We start from the raw sequence: 19,886 nt of genomic DNA, 5'->3' as shown, positions 1-19,886 counted from the left end.
GTGAGGGGATGGAGAACTATTTATCATGCGACTGGAAGCCAAAAGAAAGCTGGAGTAGCCATACTTATATCAGACAAACTAGACTTTAAATTAAAGGCTGTAACAAGAGATGAAGAAGGACATTATATAATAGTTACAGGGTCTATCCATCAGGAAGAGCTAACAATTATAAATGTCTATGCGCCGAATACTGGAGCCCCCAAATATATAAAACAATTACTCATAAACATAGGCAACCTTATTGATAAGAATGTGGTAATTGCAGGGGACTTTAACACCCCACTTACAGAAATGGATAGATCATCTAGACACACGGTCAATAAAGAAACAAGGGCCCTGAATGAGACATTGGATCAGATGGACTTGACAGATATATTTAGAACTCTGCATCCCAAAGCAACAGAATATACTTTCTTCTCGAGTGTACATGGAACATTCTCCAAGATAGATCATATACTGGGTCACAAAACAGCCCTTCATAAGTTTACCAGAATTGAAATTATACCATGCATACTTTCAGACCACAATGCTATGAAGCTTGAAATCAACCACAGAAAAAAGTCTGGAAAACCTCCAAAAGCATGGAGGTTAAAGAACACCCTACTAACGAATGAGTGGGTCAACCAGGCAATTAGAGAGGAAATTAAAAAATATATGGAAACAAACGAAAATGAAAATACAACAATCCAAACGCTTTGGGACGCAGCAAAGGCAGTCCTGAGAGGAAAATACATTGCAATCCAGGCCTATCTCAAGAAACAAGAAAAATCCCAAATACAAAATCTAACAGCACACCTAAAGGAACTAGAAGCAGAACAGCAAAGGCAGCCTAAGCCCAGGAGAAGAAGAGAAATAATAAAGATCAGAGCAGAAATAAATAATATAGAATCTAAAAAAACTGTAGAGCAGATCAACGAAACCAAGAGTTGGTTTTTTGAAAAAATAAACAAAATTGACAAACCTCTAGCCAGGCTTCTCAAAAAGAAAAGGGAGATGACCCAAATAGATAAAATCATGAATGAAAATGGAATTATTACAACCAATCCCTCAGAGATACAAACAATTATCAGGGAATACTATGAAAAATTATATGCCAACAAATTGGACAACCTGGAAGAAATGGACAAATTCCTGAACACCCACACTCTTCAAAAACTCAATCAGGAGGAAATAGAAAGCTTGAACAGACCCATAACCAGCGAAGAAATTGAATCGGTTATCAAAAATCTCCCAACAAATAAGAGTCCAGGACCAGATGGCTTCCCAGGGGAGTTCTACCAGACGTTTAAAGCAGAGATAATACCTATCCTTCTCAAGCTATTCCAAGAAATAGAAAGGGAAGGAAAACTTCCAGACTCATTCTATGAAGCCAGTATTACTTTGATTCCTAAACCAGACAGAGACCCAGTAAAAAAAGAGAACTACAGGCCAATATCCCTGATGAATATGGATGCAAAAATTCTCAATAAGATACTAGCAAATCGAATTCAACGGCATATAAAAATAATTATTCACCATGATCAAGTGGGATTCCTTCCTGGGATGCAGGGCTGGTTCAACATTCGCAAATCAATCAACGTGATACATCACATTAACAAAAAAAAAGAGAAGAACCATATGATCCTGTCAATCGATGCAGAAAAGGCCTTCGACAAAATCCAGTACCCTTTCTTAATAAAAACCCTTGAGAAAGTCGGGATAGAAGGAACATACTTAAAGATCATAAAAGCCATTTATGAAAAGCCCACAGCTAGCATCATCCTCAACGGGGAAAAACTGAGAGCTTTTTCCCTGAGATCAGGAACACGACAAGGATGCCCACTCTCACCGCTGCTGTTTAACATAGTGCTGGAAGTTCTAGCATCAGCAATCAGACAACAAAAGGAAATCAAAGGCATCAAAATTGGCAAAGATGAAGTCAAGCTTTCACTTTTTGCAGATGACATGATATTATACATGGAAAATCCGATAGACTCCACCAAAAGTCTGCTAGAACTGATGCATGAATTCAGCAAAGTTGCAGGATACAAAATCAATGTACAGAAATCAGTTGCATTCTTATACACTAACAATGAAGCAACAGAAAGACAAATAAAGAAACTGATCCCATTCACAATTGCACCAAGAAGCATAAAATACCTAGGAATAAATCTAACCAAAGATGTAAAGGATCTGTATGCTGAAAACTATAGAAAGCTTATGAAGGAAATTGAAGAAGATTTAAAGAAATGGAAAGACATTCCCTGCTCATGGATTGGAAAAATAAATATTGTCAAAATGTCAATACTACCCAAAGCTATCTACACATTCAATGCAATCCCAATCAAAATTGCACCAGCATTCTTCTCGAAACTAGAACAAGCAATCCTAAAATTCATATGGAACCACAAAAGGCCCCGAATAGCCAAAGGAATTTTGAAGAAGAAGACCAAAGCAGGAGGCATCACAATCCCAGACTTTAGCCTCTACTACAAAGCTGTCATCATCAAGACAGCATGGTATTGGCACCAAAACAGACACATAGACCAATGGAATAGAATAGAAACCCCAGAACTAGACCCACAAACGTATGGCCAACTCATCTTTGACAAAGCAGGAAAGAACATCCAATGGAAAAAAGACAGCCTCTTTAACAAATGGTGCTGGGAGAACTGGACAGCAACATGCAGAAGGTTGAAACTAGACCACTTTCTTACACCATTCACAAAAATAAACTCAAAATGGATAAAGGACCTAAATGTGAGACAGGAAACCATCAAAACCTTAGAGGAGAAAGCAGGAAAAGACCTCTCTGACCTCAGCTGTAGCAATCTCTTACTCGACACATCCCCAAAGGCAAGGGAATTAAAAGCAAAAGTGAATTACTGCGACCTTACGAAGATAAAAAGCTTCTGCACAGCAAAGGAAACAACCAACAAAACTAAAAGGCAACCAACGGAATGGGAAAAGATATTCGCAAATGACATATCGGACAAAGGGCTAGTATCCAAAATCTATAAAGAGCTCACCAAACTCCACACCCGAAAAACAAATAACCCAGTGAAGAAATGGGCAGAAAACATGAATAGACACTTCTCTAAAGAAGACATCCAGATGGCCAACAGGCACATGAAAAGATGTTCAGCGTCGCTCCTTATCAGGGAAATACAAATCAAAACCACACTCAGGTATCACCTCACGCCAGTCAGAGTGGCCAAAATGAACAAATCAGGAGACTATAGATGCTGGAGAGGATGTGGAGAAACGGGAACCCTCTTGCACTGTTGGTGGGAATGCAAACTGGTACAGCCGCTCTGGAAAGCAGTGTGGAGGTTCCTCAGAAAATTAAAAATAGACCTACCCTATGACCCAGCAATAGCACTGCTAGGAATTTATCCAAGGGATACAGGAGCACTGATGCATAGGGCCACTTGTACCCCAATGTTCATAGCAGCACTCTCAACAATAGCCAAATTATGGAAAGAGCCTAAATGTCCATCAACTGATGAATGGATAAAGAAATTGTGGTTTATATACACAATGGAATATTACGTGGCAATGAGAAAAAATGAAATATGGCCTTTTGTAGCAACGTGGATGGAACTGGAGAGTGTGATGCTAGGTGAAATAAGCCATACAGAGAAAGACAGATACCATATGGTTTCACTCTTATGTGGATCCTGAGAGACTTAACAGGAACCCATGGGGGAGGGGAAGGAAAAAAAATAAAGAGGTTAGAATGGGAGAGAGCCAAAGCATAAGAGACTGTTAAAAGCTGAGAACAAACTGAGGGTTGATGGGGGGTGGGAGGGAGGAGAGGGTGGGTGATGGGTATTGAGGAGAGCACCTTTTGGGATGAGCACTGGGTGTTGTATGGAAACCAATTTGTCAATAAATTTCATAAAAAAAAATTAATAAACCAATATCAATACATGTTATTAACTAAGGTCCATATTTTATTAAGATTCCCTTAGTTTTTATATAATATCCTTTTTCTCTTCCAGAATCTACCCCAGGATACCATATTACATGTATAGTCATCATGTCTCCTTAGGCTACTCTTGGCTGTGACAGTTTTTCAGGCTTTCCTTGTTTTTATGACATCACTTTTGAGGAGTCATGGTCAAGTATTTTGTAGATTGCTCAGCTGGCCTTTTTAAAATACTTTTCTCATGAGACAACAGATGTTATGGATTTGTGGGAGGAAGACCACAGAGGAGGTAAAGTGCCATTTTTACTACACCATCTCAAGGGTACATACTATCGACATCACTATAACTGTTAAAGCCAACTTTGAACGCTTGGCTGTGGTTATGGTTTTTAGGTGTCTCCATTTTAAAGTTAGACATCTTTCCCCTTTCCATTCTGTACATGGAAGGGAAGTCACTTTGCATATTAAGAACCAACATCAAGAAAGAAAACATATCTTTAGCACTCTTGTATTTTTATCAATTTACTAGTATCCACAACATTTTGTTGAATTTCCATTGTATGACCTTCTTGTAAAAAATGTGGGGTAAAATATTAGGCTTATATTAATGTTAATATAGTACTGCTCTTTAACATTATACATTATAGGCTATGGTAGTTAGCAGCTGCAGAAATATCTTATTTGAATCTCATTGTTGTCTAGTAAGGAAGGCAAGAACAATGACAAATCAATCTTTGAAAAGTTAAGAGACCTAGGAACTGAACGTTTTCTTAAACGGTTGAGTATAGGTTGCTCGCATCACTTGGAGTATTTTGTAATTTGTGCCACCAAATCAAGAACCAGGTTTTCTGACTCATAAATGTGTTTAGATGTAAAACACACACTTAAACTTTGAATTTTTTCCCCTACTGCTAATGTAGTATATAATATCAGTTAATGAGAAAACACAAACCTTGATCAATCATTATAATAAGATGTAATGTCATTGAATGTTTTCAGTATATGATTAGATGTAAATGAATGCTGAAAATTCAATAAATACATGCCAAGATTATAATGAAACTTTAAGAAACTGGAGTTCATGGTAATGTCAGTAATGAGAACTTAAATATGTAATTAATACTCTACTTATTCTAAAGGGTTTCTATGTCCAGGGGCAGTGACCAGGATGGGAAAGCCTGGAGGAAGGCACCAGTGATATTTCCATTGAAAAAAAAAAAAAAAAAAACAAAAAACCAGCCTGTGTCATACAATACTTGCCCTTTTATATTTGAAGAATTGCCAAGTAAAAGAGAAATTTCAATTATTGCGTGGCTTTCCCAAGGCAGACCTAGTACAAATGGATAAAAGCTACAGGAGAGAGAATTTTATTCAGCCTAAGGAAGGTTTCCTGATACTGAGTTGTCAAAGATTTGGTCGCCACATTGTGAAGCTGTGGCTTTCTTGTCATTGAAAGATTTCCAGAAAGAGTCCTCCGAAGGGACTGTGGCAGGAGATATTTCGTACTTGGGTGGGAGCTGGGGCTAGATGATCTCCACGGTCCCTTCTAATGAGAAGGTTTGAGGACCGCACGTAAAAATGTTCATAAGACAGTCATGGCTGTTGGGCAATCAATATAGATGTATTCAAATGTATTTGCCTTGATTTGCAATCAGATGTATGCATTACAGTCTATTCATTCCTGACTCTCTGGTCCACTGCACTTTTCTACTCTTGCCTCTTAAGTAGTCGTTCAGTGAGTTAGATGAAGAAGGTTTATTTCAAAAAAGAAAAAAAAAACACATTCGTTTATCAGACACCTATTAGGAAACGTGGAGATTTATGAGGGACAGGGAAGTATGGCCAGATAATAGACGTCCACAGGAATCATCTATGGTGGACAGCATGGCCAGGACCTCTTCTCCATAGCCCTTCTAAAACCAGATAATGATTCCAAAGTTTTAAGAATTTAAGGAGTGAATTTTATAGCTATTTGGAAAAAGCTAAATGTGTTAAGACCAGAGGTATGCTTTTCAGATTAAAACATGAGATTTAGATGAGGTGAAAAGAAATGTAATGGGTTTATCTAGATGTTGCGTTAGTTTTCTCTTGTTGCAATCACAAATTACCACAAACTTAGTGGCTTGAAAACAAAACACTGATCTCTTATCTTACAGTTCTGTAGGTCAGAGGTCCTAAACAGGTCACACTGGCATAAAATCAAGGTGCTGCCAGGGATGTGTTCCTTTCTAGAGGTTCTGGAGGGGCAACATCCCTTCATCTCTGGCAGCTTCTACTGGCTTCCTGGATTTCTTCAAGTTCCGGTCCTTTCCTGCCTCTTCAGGGCCAGCAATGTCAGACCAGCTCCTCAGGCTGCCATTTCCAAAATTCTCTCTTTTTGCTTTCTTCCACTTTTAAAGACATTAGTGATTACACTGGACACATCTGGATCATCCAGCGTGCTCAATTTACTTGAAGGTCAGCTGATTAGCAAAATGAATTCCAACTACAACCTTAACTTTCTTGGCCATGTGACATAACACACTCACAGGTTCTAGAAATTAGGGCATAGGCATTTCGGGGAGGCCTCATTTGCCCATCACAGATGCACAGAGTAAAAATCTGATAAAACAAAACAAGTTTAAGGGCTGGTTTTGAGTTATAGACTAAATCATATTTTTAAATTTATTTTCAATTAGTTTTTAAAACTTGATTAAAAATTAGGAATTTTTTAAAATGTTTTTTAACATTTATTTATTTTTGAGACAGGGAGAGACAGAGCATGAACAGGGGAGGGTCAGAGAGAGGGAGACACAGAATCCGAAACAAGCTCCAGGCTCTGAGCTGTCAGCACAGAGCCCGACGCGGAGCTTGAACTCACGGACTGCAAGATCATGACCTGAGCTGAAGTCGGCCGCTTAACTGACTGAGCCACCCAGGCACCCCAAAAATTAGGAATATTTAAAGTGAATGCTTGCTTGCCCGTTTTTTTGGTGGGGTGGTTAACATTTAAAGGGTCTATATGGGATGGATATCGGATAGTGAGAATCTGAGATGAACTATTTTGGCCTTAAGGAATTGCAGTGAGAGAAGCTGATAGGTTTTAATAGGCAGATAACTCCAGTGTGCTCCACTCCTGGGCGTTGTTGGGGAGGCATCCCAGACTCAGTGCTCAGTGAATGGTTTAATGGGAGATTTCTACCTGCGTGTGATGGGAAAATGTGATAATGACCCTCTACGGGCTAAAATGAAGAGCTGCATGAATCAGTTACTTTCCTCTTGTGATCTCACAGTCTGTAATATTTCTTTCCTTTTTGTCATAAATATGCCTTAACTATATTGTGGTTCTAGCTCTGGAATTGGACTTTTTCTTCCTCCTCGATCCCAGATGATAGCTACTCTTTATTCCATGTGACACTAATGCTTGCCTTTACTTCCTTTACCGAGTGAATTGAATATTTATTATTAGGAAGCAACCATCTCCATCTTTGGTAATGTATTTGCCATAAAGTTCACCTTACCTGATATCAACAAAGCTGCCACACCTATGTTTAATTATTGTTTGCACTGCATTCTTCTATACTTGTATTTTTGTTGTGCTAATATCTTGATTTTATACTTTCTCTTGTAAGAAATACATAAATGTTACTTTTATTGATATTATTGTTGTCCAGTTGACAATCTCCCCATACAACTAGACAGTTTGGTCTATTTAACTCCATTGTAAATACTTGATATATTTGGACTTAAATCACCATCCTACTTTGTGCTTCCTGCCTGTCCAGCTTGTCCTATTTTATTTTCCTTTCCTTTTCTTTTCTGTGGAATTCTTTCAGTGTGTTAACATTATTTTCTCATTTGTTCCTTGGTTAATCTGTAAGTTACATACTCTGCCTATTATGTCAGGGTTTCCTCTAACCAACAAAACACCTATTATTGACCTATCGGGCTTAATATTAACTACATTGACTTCTTTGGGGCATACATGTTATTGCTTTGGGATGTATTTTAATTATGTTTATTTATCTTAATACCTCAAGAAAAAAGTAATATTGTTTTTATGATGTTCATCTAAATTCACATGCTTATCACTTCCTTACTATTTATTCGTTCCCACAGTTATTTATTTTGAGAGAGAAAGTGTGTGTGCATGAGAGAGCGGGGGAAGGGAAAGGAAAGAGGGACAGAGAGGATCCCAAGCAGGTTAGGCGCTATCAGCGTGGCGACTGACAAGGGGGCTTGATCTCATGAACCATGAGATCGTAACCTGAGCCAAGATCAAGAGTCAGGTGCTTAACAGACTGAGCCAGCCAGGTGCCCTTTACTTGGACCTTGAAAAGATATTTCCAGGATATGTCAAGATAGGGGAACAATTATTTTCTTTTAGTACACTTCGCATATCCTTCAATTGCCTTTTTGCTTACATTTATTTCTTTTAAAATGAACTATTGCCTCCAGTTTTAGACAAAAAATTAAAAATAAAAAAAGCCCCCTGCAACTCATGTCTCCCATGTCATCACTAAATACAGTGGGCAAAGCACAAAAGGTGATTCCCTGAACGTTTTTCAAGAGAAAATAACAAGGACAGTGGGGACAGAAGTAAAAATTAAATAACGGATATAATTATAGTGGGTTTCCCATGTTTGCTTTGTTTCGGTTTTGCTTCCTTTATTTTCCAGAGGTGACATGAGGATCAAGACACACTAGACCATGAACAACCAAACTGTGGGAAAAGCTAACCTTTCTGACCAGAGGCCCCATGTAAGTCGTGGGTTCTGGAAAGAGCGCTCATGGCATTTTCTCTTTTGGGCTCAGAAGCCTGCTCCGATGCCAGGCTGTCCAGCAGTTGCTTGTTACTAATGCTGTGGCGCCTGGAAATCCCAAGAGAAAACCCACCCTTTAGAATACAGGAACGAGAAAGAGGGGTCCCCTTTATAGAAGGATCCTTATTATTTGTTTTCTCTTCTTTTTCATGCTGTTTTGCCCTGTACGAGGATTTCATCATGAGGAAAGGCCAGACAGTGCGGGAGGCTACAGTTTGAGAGACGCTCTGATTTTCTGAGAAGATCAAGGACAGTTACTCCCTGGGAGCCAGGCCTAGAGAGGAACAGGAGGGGGAAGTGGATACCCTAATTCGATGTATGAATTGAAAGAAATTCTAGGCTCATTCTCACACAGTGCAGAATAAAGACTTTGAAAACTCAGCTGATATTAGATACATTCCCTTGGAAAATAAGTCAGAACATAATGTCTGAATCTAAATTGTTGTTTGTCTGCCATATTAGTTTTTGCAATATGCCAAAAAATGACCGCCCTCCCCACTAAACAAAACAAAAAAAAAGAAGATATCCACATCAAATTCCTGTAACTCATAAACGTTTCTTTATTCAGAAAAAGGATCCTTTCTTTGTTTGTTCTATTTTTAATTTTTTATTTCAATATTTTAAATTTTCTCATATTACTATTATTTTTAATTTCAATTCAAGTTGATAAAGACTGTCAAGAAAGTAAGGAGAAAAGGAACACACTTCAACATCATAAAAGCCACATATGAAAGGCCCACAGCTAATATCATCCTCAATAGGCAAAAACTGAGAGCTTTCCCCCTGAGATCAGGAACAAGACAGGGATGTCCACTCTCACACTGTTGTTCACCATAGTGCTGGAAGTCCTAGCCGTGGCAGCCGGGCAACAAAAAGAAATAAAAGGCATCCGAATTGGCAAAGAAGAAGTCAAACTTTCATTTTTTGCAGATGACATGTTATTCTACATGGAAAACCTGAAAGACTCCACCAAAAAACTGCTAGAACTGATACACGAATTCAGCAAAGTCTCAAGATAGGAAGCCAGTGTACAGAAATTGGTTGAATTCCAACACACCAATAGTGCAGCAGCAGAAAGAGATATCAGGGAATTGATCTCATTTACAACTGCATCAAAAATCATGGGGTACCTAGGAATGAACCTAATCAAAGAGGTAAAAGATCTGTATGCTGAAAACCATAGAAAGCTTAAGAAGACACAAAGAAATGGGAAAATATTCCATGTTCATGGATAGGGAGAACAAATATTGATAAAATGTCGATACTATCCAAAGCAATCTACACATTCAATGAAATCCCTATCAAAATAACACCAGCATTCTTCACAGGGCTAGAACAGACAAACCTAAAATTTGTATGGAACCAGAAAAGACCCCAAATAGACAAAATAATGTTGAAAAAGAAAACCAAAGCTGGAGGCATCACAGTTCTGGACTTCAAGCTTGTAGTCATCAAGACAGTATGGTACTGGCACAAGAACAGACACATAGACCGATGTTTTATTTTATTTGAGAGAGAGACAGGAAAAGAGAGAGAGAGCGCTAGTGGGGGAGAGGGACAGAAGGAGGGAGAGAATCTTAAGCAGGCTTAGCATGGAGCCTGACGCAGGGCTTGAGTCCATGACCCTGGGATCATGACCCGAGCCAAAATCAAGAATCGGTCACTCAACCAACTGAGCCACCCAGGTGCTCTTGAGAAAAGATATCTTGTAGATATAATTAAGTTAAGGATCTTAGGGTGAGATCATCCTGGATTATCTGAGTGAACACCAAATCCAATGACTAGTGTCTTTATAAGATATACATGAAGGAATGAAGGAGAACAGAAACACAGAGGGAGAGGTGGTGTTACCATGGAGGCAGAGATTACAGGGATGTGGTCCTGAGCCACGGAGGGAAGAAATGCTGATTGCTACCTGAAGCTGGAAGAAGAGAGGAGAGATTTTCCTCTAGAACCTCCAGATGCAGCCCTGATAACACTTTGACTTCAGACTTCTGACTTCCAGAACCGTGAGAAAATAAATTTATGTCATTTTAAGCTACCAAGTTTGTAGTTATTTGTCACAGTGGCTCTACTCTAGGAAACAGGTGTCATTCCCTACCGCTATGAAACGTGTAACTCCAACACTTAGTGACGTAACAAAACATTTACTATCTTGTATCTTCTGTAGTCAGGAAACCAGGTGATGCTAGCTGGGTCCTCTCTCTCTGGGTTTCTCACAAGGTTGTAATCAGGTCGGTTGAAACTGCAACGTCTTCTGAAATTCTGACAGGGAAGCACCTGCTTCTCAACTCACTATCCAGCCTGTGCATCAAGGGAGAGGGTTGCATAAGGCAGGTCGTTGACAAAATAGGGAGTCATCTTTTAAAGTCTGCTAGTTGGCCCCCAATCACTCACATTCCTTCTACGTGCAAAATACATTTCCCCCGACCAAGGTTCCCAAGAATTTCACCCCATGGCAACATCCTCATATTTTAGGACCTTCCATATTTAATTTGGCTGGATCATGGAAATAAAAATTAATAACTTTGTACAGACACTTGACCATGTATTTGGTAAAATAATAAAAGGGAGAAAAAGAAGTTTAAAAAGTATTAACGTGAAGCAAGTACAGTTTTTCACAATTTCAGGAATTTAAAGTTTACAAATCTGTTCAAGTCTGCTTTACCCAAAATAACAGCAAATGCCCCGAGAGAGCTGGTTTAGGCCTTGCTGGAACCGAACCCAGTAAACCGTAGCCTCTGCCGTTCCTTCCTTTCCAATGTGTGAGCATAAAAGTTAAGTAGAATGAATGGGCTTCTGTGCGAGCACAGATTTAAGGCAGGTCCCTGAAGCATCTTCTACTGTATGCCATTTGCTAAATGCACTGTAAATATTTTGGAGTCACCTTGAATAGCGCTAAATTGAAATAGAAAGTGTTTGCCTACATATTTTGAACTATTATATTCAGTGACCTTCTGAAACAAATAATGCTTTCAGACAGCAAACACAATGGAATTTCCACATAAAGCAGGTATGAACGTCTCCCCATTTAACAATTATTACTGCTGGAAATCAGTAACCAAAGAATTAGCAAGTGGTTAGCACAGTGCTGTAATAATTCCAGTAGAGAGTTTTGTGTGTGTTTGTTTCTTTCCTCTAAACTTCTCCTACATATATTCTCCAGTTAGCACAATTACTGAAATAAGATTCATTATTAAAAAGTTTCTATAATGAGATTTTAATACTTCTCTTTTTTCCTTCTAATCATTTTGAGGACGTATATTTTTATATCCTTTCAGTAGCATGATTTTTGCTTTTACATTTTAACGTAACATTTTATATGCATTTTCCAGTTGGTCTTTTTTTTTTTCAACTTTACGCTTATGCAGCCTAATCTCCCGAATGAAACTCCCTGAGGTAATCTATCTCCGTGTTTACCTTTCTGCGTCTATTAATAGCAGGTAAACTATCCAGAATTTCACTTACATAAGCTCACACACCCTTGAAGTATTTGCAGAGACAGAAACAAAATACTTCTACATCCTTCTGCAAGGGACTATTTCTATCTTTCCTAGAATAAAAAATTAAGAGAATTAGAATGATCCAACTAGGCTACACAAAGCTTTTCGAGCTCCTCTCAATCTGTACCATTTCTTTCTTCATAGGAACCAACGAGATCAGTTGTATCATCAGGGCAGCCATTGTGTTTCACGGAAGTCAACCTAACTTTCACATATGATTGTTATGCCTAATGACCTTCCCGCATGTATGTTGCATTACGGATACACGAGAGTTCATTGCGATAGTAGTACTTTTGCACGAGCACTGACTACAAGATCGAAAGGACACACAGTAATCACAAGGATGTGTAAGAACAACTCGATTACTTTACCACAGCGACATTATCATACTAGACACGTGGACCTCTCAGCATAGGGTAAGAAAGTCACCTGTCATGGCAAGTACTTCTCACGGAGGGTGAAAAACAAGCAGCAAAATCTGGTTTGTTCTTCTCTATGCCAACAGAGAACAGACACATTTGCATCTTCCCTTTCTTTTCATATGCTTGTCTTCTGGGTCACAGCAGGCTAACTAAACTTAACATTCCAAAGAAACAGTTTTCTTGAGAATGTTCCTAGGATTTGGGGTCATTGCAAATTTGGATCTAGGAAGAGAAACACTTTGGATTTAAAATTTAACGTTCTGTTCTTTCAAAAATACTTTGTTCTCATAAACGTAGGATCTTGGCTCATTTTTAGGCACTCTAATGACTGCATGTAATGAAATACAAAGTCTGTACTTCATAGCACTTTATCCCTAAAAACATTCCTAAAAAAAAACAATGTAACAGAGGAGGAGAGGCATAATCCTTAGAGAAGCACTGCATTTTTTTTTTGCCAGTCTGAAATCTCTTGTCATCTTCTGCAATTTAGACATGATGAAATCAACAGATTGGCAAAGACAGGGTGTTGTGGGGGGGGGGGGGGGGTCACTCCTGCCCAAGCCAGATATGCCCAGAACAGGTCTCCCTGCTGAGCGATGTCCCCGAGTAAGGCTTGGTATATTTGCTACCATTCAGGCACCATAAAAAAAAAAAAAAGAAAAAAAACCAAAATCCTCTCCCTTCATTAACACCACAATGAGACCTCATTTTCACACATACCAAGTAACCAAAATTTCAAAAGACAGAATGACATGGAGTGCTGAGGTGATCTGTAGAAAGAGACCTGAAACCACAGAGTGAAAGGGGCGAAGTGGACAGCCATCTGAAAACCATTTGGCACTGCAAGGAAAGGCTGAACACCCAAGTGTCCCATCCCTATCCGTGTCCCTCCCAGATAATCCCTTCAACGTGCCCCCAGGAGACACGTGCATGGCCACGCTCCTGCCTAGATTTGAAAGCAAAATCTCTGCAAAGATACTTGGGTCTGCAGGGTCACTTGGGTGAGGAGAGTTTTGTATGTCCATGAGTTTGAGAAAGGGTTACATGTTTCTGCTTGACCATTTACATGCTTGGCCTCTGAATCTTCCTTCGGACTAACATGGTGTAGAGGAGTTGTGCTCGGAGGAGCATACGAAGACAAAAGTTTGGATGATAACCGGTATTGGTTTTGCAACAGAATAATCTTGCATCAGATCGAATAATCTTTAATGACCTGCATCAGTACTCAATGAAGTGACGTTTACAGTTTTGCATGTTTTGATAGACAATACTGCTAGAAGTAAGGGGGGGAAACGATCGATTAGGTCATGAAAGAATAGTGATGAGAAGATAGAGATCAGGAAGAGATCAGAATGGGGGAAGAAAAGTTGGAATAGAAAAACAGAGAAAAAGGTGGAGAAGCCGTTCTTGGTAATATAGACACAGCACTAACGGGGGAGTTTGCTGGATCCCGGAATGTATCGTCTGACCATTTCTGTGCCAGAATCGTCCCAGGAGGGAACTTCAGTCTCCATGCTGAGTCTTGCACCCTCCCCTTCAAACAGTTCCAGCTGCGATTATAAAATCACTAAAGGAAACTCAATAATGCTGTCTCGAAATTCAGCACGGCTTTAGTTCAGAATACTTTTACTTACATATACAAGTGTTTAGTGATTGAATGCTAAATATTTTCACTTACTTAACTCACGTTGATGTTTATGGTGTTTGGGAATGAAAACTTGAATGTGAAGGTATTCTCGAACTGATATATTGAGCTAAAACTCTCAAGATAAAGTGATTTTCTTCAAATAAGTATCGCAGAATAGCTTTCAGGAGGGATATAACGTGGCTCACTCTTAGATAAACACCAAGGAGTTGCTGTAAAGTTACATATATACTGGAGAAATTTACCACAGTTGAGAAACTCTATGGCCAGATATTCCTCGAATTGCTACTTACATTGTGCTTTGTGAGGTTTGAAATATTGGTTGCTATTGCTTGTAGCCAGTCAATACAGTCTTCAGCAGAGAGGCACTGAATAATCCCACTGCAGACCCCGTCCACAGCAATGACTTGAAAAGCATTTTGCCTGCAGACATATCAGAACAAATCAGATCAAAACATCGTCTCATTTATCTGTTTGCAACTCGAAATAGAATCTGTGGAAAGGTCTTCTCTTCCACAATACAAATAGAGCTTCAAATCCGTATTTGCGTATTTCTCTTTATAAATATCTCTGAGTTTAAATGGAGCACCAAGTATGAACCCAGATGACATATTTTGAATTAGTAGAAAGTTATCTTGAGATTCAGACGCATTCAGAAAAAAACTTGAGTCGTAAAATGGATGTTATATAAATGGAAGCATAGCTAAGACATGTCAGAAGGATTCTTTTCCCAGTTTACCATAAAAATATACATGGACGTTTATCTATTACTTTGGCTGACAGCCTCTCCTCTTCACATCTTTCAATGCATTTCCTGATTTACAATGGAAAGATCAAAAAAAAAAAAAAGACACACAGATATGAAACCCATATATAAAAATCACCTGACGTCACGAGCTGCAGAATTTTGCTAGGTTGTAAACCATGTTCAGTCTCCGTTTTTTCTTCTCAAAGATGATTTGGACAAGATGTTCATAGCTTCACCTCAGGTGTACATTTTCTCTGAATTTATGTGCATGTCATACATTTTGATAACAACCAAACTTTTCTTTAAAATCCAAAGGCCAGTATAAATATCCTTAGGGCTTTTTTGTTGATGTGTTGTCATTGCTGTTGTTAGAGGAAATTAAATGATGCCATCCTAAACTGTTCACCAAAGTCCTATAGAGTTCAGAGTGGCTCCCTACAGCTTTAATGATTGTTTTTTCTCTGTATCAAGTCCTTGCATATTTAGATATGAGCTTAATGGACAGGAGTTGATAAAAATTTCAAAATGAATGGAAGCTAGCCAAATGGCTTGGGCTTGAGAATTAGTGTGTTGTGCAACATGATACCCTTTGGGAAATGCACAAACTATATTTAAATCTCAGCCAATTATGAAGAAATAGAAAAGGTCTGTAGTTCAGCATTCAAAGGCCTTGTAAATTATATAAATGCATATCTTTTTCTCTTAATAAGTACCTTTTCTGTTTTCTGCGTTTTGTAACTAGGCATCTGTGGGTGGTAGGCAGGATTGACTTTCCTAAACAAAGAAAGGACACCCACAGAGCATAGATCTGGCTCAATTCAGTACCTGTGTCACCTTTTCTTCCCATGACACCAGTCCGTATCTGGGAACTGGGCGCAAGCTAAAGCTTTCACTTCTAAGGCACTCTGCATCCAAATCACTGACATTTTTAGAGAAATCTGCTCTGATACCCTTGACCAAGCACTTTCAACTGGAACAGGGAAGGGTTCAAGTATGCTTTTTTTTTGTTTTGTTTTCTCTTAAAAATACATGAAAAGACTTCAGAAAGTACAACTATTGTCTGTCTCTTTGAAGTAATGTTCTTTTGAATTTGTGACAAGAAAAAATATGCACGGCATGAACAGAATATTATAACTTCACGTCTTTCTTAGCTTTAATTTTGATATTCTGCAGTGAAGAAGACATTTAAAATATCTAGAAAGCTCAACCATCCATGGAAAATGGGAACTAATTTGCGTTTAGAAATATATGTTTCTTTCGGCTCTCTGATTATCATAACCATTGCTTGATTAAAAGCAATGCTAACCATTGCTATGGAGCAATGCTAACCAATCATAACCATTGCTTTGATTAAAAATTAAAGCATGTCCTGAACATATTTGTCCTCTCTGCTTTAAATGAATCATGGCAGCTTTTGATATTTTTAGCTGATTAAAGATAATACACTTCGATCAAATCTGCAATTTCTGTAATCATATGTTACATAGTCCCTAGAAAGAATAGTTCTGAGGGCCTAATCTTTTATAAATCCAGCCTTATATGTTAACATATATGTCACTTTTTACATTCTGTTTCAACTTTTCAGAGTGATTTGATGGAAACCCTTTCATGAATTTAAGTGAAGTACTTGAATAGTTTTTGCTTATGTATGACCTCTTCCAACATAGGCTGATCATAAAATTATAGTCTGGGTCATATTTCTGCCCATTATTGAAATAATGAGAATATTGACAAATTAGTTCACTTAGTTGTGATACAATTTCCTCTAGAAGAAAATGAGAATCATGTACTTTACAGATTTAGCAAGTATTTATGGAGTAACTGGTGAGATCCAGATAACTTTCATATATCACTGAAGCTCCGTGAATAATTTTCCTGTGAATAATCCATTAATATGTGGTCCCGACTGCAATATTTGAGAATGTTTAGTGGACTTAACATTAAGCACTGAGGAAGAACTGTAGTGCTTTTGCCTTTTTATTTTTAGCTTTTAGAAAATGCATTTCTTTGACTAGAGATCATCAGGAGGAAAAAAGCTTTTTTGCTTCATCTTATTTGATGGTATACATTTTGAAATCAATAGACTGCATTAACCGCTTATTTGGTATTGTGAGTCATTAAACTTGAACAGTATTTGTAGCAGTCTTGAGGATACCCAGACAGAATTATGGTTCTTAGTATACCCACATGCATGCACAACACACACGTGCTGAAAAACCAGGTACAATATTAGGGTTAGATAACCTGAAGTTTCAAATTCAGATTAACTTTCCGCTCTCTGCTCAACATTTTTATATTTTTCTAAGGATTCTGGGTCATTGCTCTGGCAATGAAAATTATTCTCAAACTGTGCTGAATTTCAATGCGTTTTTTAAAAATACAAGCTTAGTTTCCCTTTGTGTGAACAATATTCTGCTGACTACAAAGTTCGTACATAATTCTCAATATGACTTATGTGCATATAAATTTACACACATGTCTGATTAACACTGTTAATAGTTCACATTTTGACGCACTGGTGAATCTACCTCATGAAGGCATATGTAGGAAGACGTTAAATTTGTGAGGAGGGAACAGGAGAAAACAGAGACAGAAGGCACTCCAAAGCACAAAGACTGAGAACCACAGACACCGAAATACAGCAGTGTGGAGTGGCTGGATAGCCACATCCATGAGGAAGACGGCGGATCAGCATGGAAAAGCAGGCAGGTTCAGAACAGGAGGGTTATATATGCAGGGCAGGGGGCTCAGCATTCCCAGAGGGCAACTATCCGACTTTCTATAGAGGGCGACCAGTATTAAGACTGCTAAAGAGGGATATGATATGGAACTGAAATAAAGTGCTCATCAGAGTGAAAAAGAAAGCAATTAGCTCAAGGGCTTTATAAAGGCATTAGAAAGACTGTGACACTTTTAAAAAAATGGAATTTGAGGAAGAGAGAATTAAAATTACTTCAGAGTTTGGGATCTCACTGGTCGAAGGGTTTCGATGCACAAGAGAAGGGAAAGCATTCAGATAGGAGATAGTTCATCCAAAAGCAAATAGGGACATGTTGAGAGAAACGCGGGCTGTTTGGTTTGGAAGAAGTGCATATGGAGAAGCGACAGGTCACGTAGTTGGCCATAAAGTAAAGCCTGATCATTAAGAGCTTTGCAAAGCATTTCTACCTAATCCTGAAAAGTCAGGGGGAGCCAATGGAAACATTCAAGGATTGGAAGGAAAGCTCCTGTTTGTATAGCTCTCTCTGTGGTGGTTAAGAAGATGGGAAAAGATGATAATAAAGCCAAGAGGGATGTAGGAGGGCATTGCAATACTCAGGGTGAACAATGATACGAATCTGCTTCCAGAGAGTGGTTTTCTGTATACCAGGAGAGAACATTGATTCAGACCGTGTTGAAAAGCGGCCATTTACTTGATTTGGTACTTAATTATTTGGGGGGGGGGGGTGGTAAAGGAAAGGAAAAAAAATTAAAAAAGCACTTAAGTTAGCGATTACATCAATTTGTTCTATTTCTTGTTGAGTTCAATTCACATTCACCAAGTTCGGGATTATTTCTGCTCTGGGCATGCTACCTTGGTTGAATGCCTCATCAGAGCTTTTATTGTTCAGGTTCAAAACCTTAACTTTTGGGGGAAATACATGAGGAACTATCCCAAACCAGTTTGTTACCTATTTTCCAAGGTTTAAATAGCCAATTCGTTTCATGATTTGAAACACAATAACTCATCATTACCTAAACAAGCCCTGCAATTTTATGCAACTATGTCGTCCCCTCCCCAGTATTCCTCTTGTCTAAAAAACTCTTCTGTTGTCTCGCTCCATTTATTACCTGCAAAATTATTGCAAATCACTTAATTCTATGTAACTTTCTGACCTCTAATTTCTCTGTGTGTAAAATAAAGATAGCAACATTTGTCCCTCATCTCTTGCATTTTTAAGACTTTTTTAAAGAGCAGTTTTAGGTTCACAGCCAAACTTAGGGGAAAGTACAGAGATTTCCCATATATTCCCTGCCCAATATCAACATCCCTCAACTAGATGCTACATTTGCTACAGTTGATGAACCTCGAGTGACACATCGTTAGTACCCAAAGTCCATATTTTACTTTAGGGTTCACTCTTGGATCTGCATTCTGTGTGTTTGGACAAAGGTATGATGGCATGTATCCATTCATAATAACATCATACAGAGTATTTTCACTGCATTAAATATCCTCTCTGCTCAGCTTCTTAATTTCTTACCCCAGCAACCGTTAGTCTTTTTACTGTCTCCATAGTTTTACCTTTTCTAGAATGTCTGTCATATGGTTGGAATCACACAGCATGTAGGCATTTCAGATTGACTCTTTCATTTAGTAATATGCATTTATGGCACTCTCATGTCTTTTCGTCACTTGATAGTCCATTTCCTTTTAGTTCTGAATAACATTCCATTATCAGGAATATATAGCTTATATATCCATCCACCTGAAGGATATCTTGCTTCCAAGTTTTGGAATTATGAATAAATCTTCTATAAACACCTGTGTGCAGGTTTGTGTATGGACATAAGTTTTGTCTCCAAGAAATATGGAGGAGAAATATGGATATGAAATATCCAAGTACCAAGAAATATGATTATTGGATCACATGGTAAGAGTTATGTTTAGTTTTGTAAGAAATTGCCGGATGACTTCCGAAGCGGCTGTACCATAGTGAGTTCCCACCAGCAGTGAATGAGTTCCTAGAGTCCCACATCCTCCTTAGCATTTAGTGTTGTCACTGTCTTGGGTTCTGGTCATTTTGATGGGTATGCTGGCATCACATTGTTGTTTTAATTTGCATTTCCCCAATAACATATGATGTGGGGTATCT

The 19,886-nt window shown here is 38.4% G+C and overlaps 1 protein-coding gene across 2 annotated transcripts in view; it reads right to left on the bottom strand.

Annotated features, from left to right (window-relative positions):
* Positions 1-19,886, bottom strand: part of SNTG1 (syntrophin gamma 1) — a 340,050-nt gene that overhangs the window by 173,575 nt on the left and 146,589 nt on the right. For both annotated transcript variants that reach the window (XM_047842783.1, XM_047842784.1), the window contains exon 10: positions 14,576-14,705. In XM_047842783.1, the coding sequence (XP_047698739.1) occupies positions 14,576-14,705 (130 nt within the window). The remainder of the gene's footprint in view (positions 1-14,575; positions 14,706-19,886) is intronic.

This window comes from Prionailurus viverrinus, chromosome F2, assembly GCF_022837055.1.
Source record: "Prionailurus viverrinus isolate Anna chromosome F2, UM_Priviv_1.0, whole genome shotgun sequence".
Taxonomy (NCBI): domain Eukaryota; kingdom Metazoa; phylum Chordata; class Mammalia; order Carnivora; family Felidae; genus Prionailurus; species Prionailurus viverrinus.
This window is presented reverse-complemented; position numbering and strand designations above follow the sequence as displayed.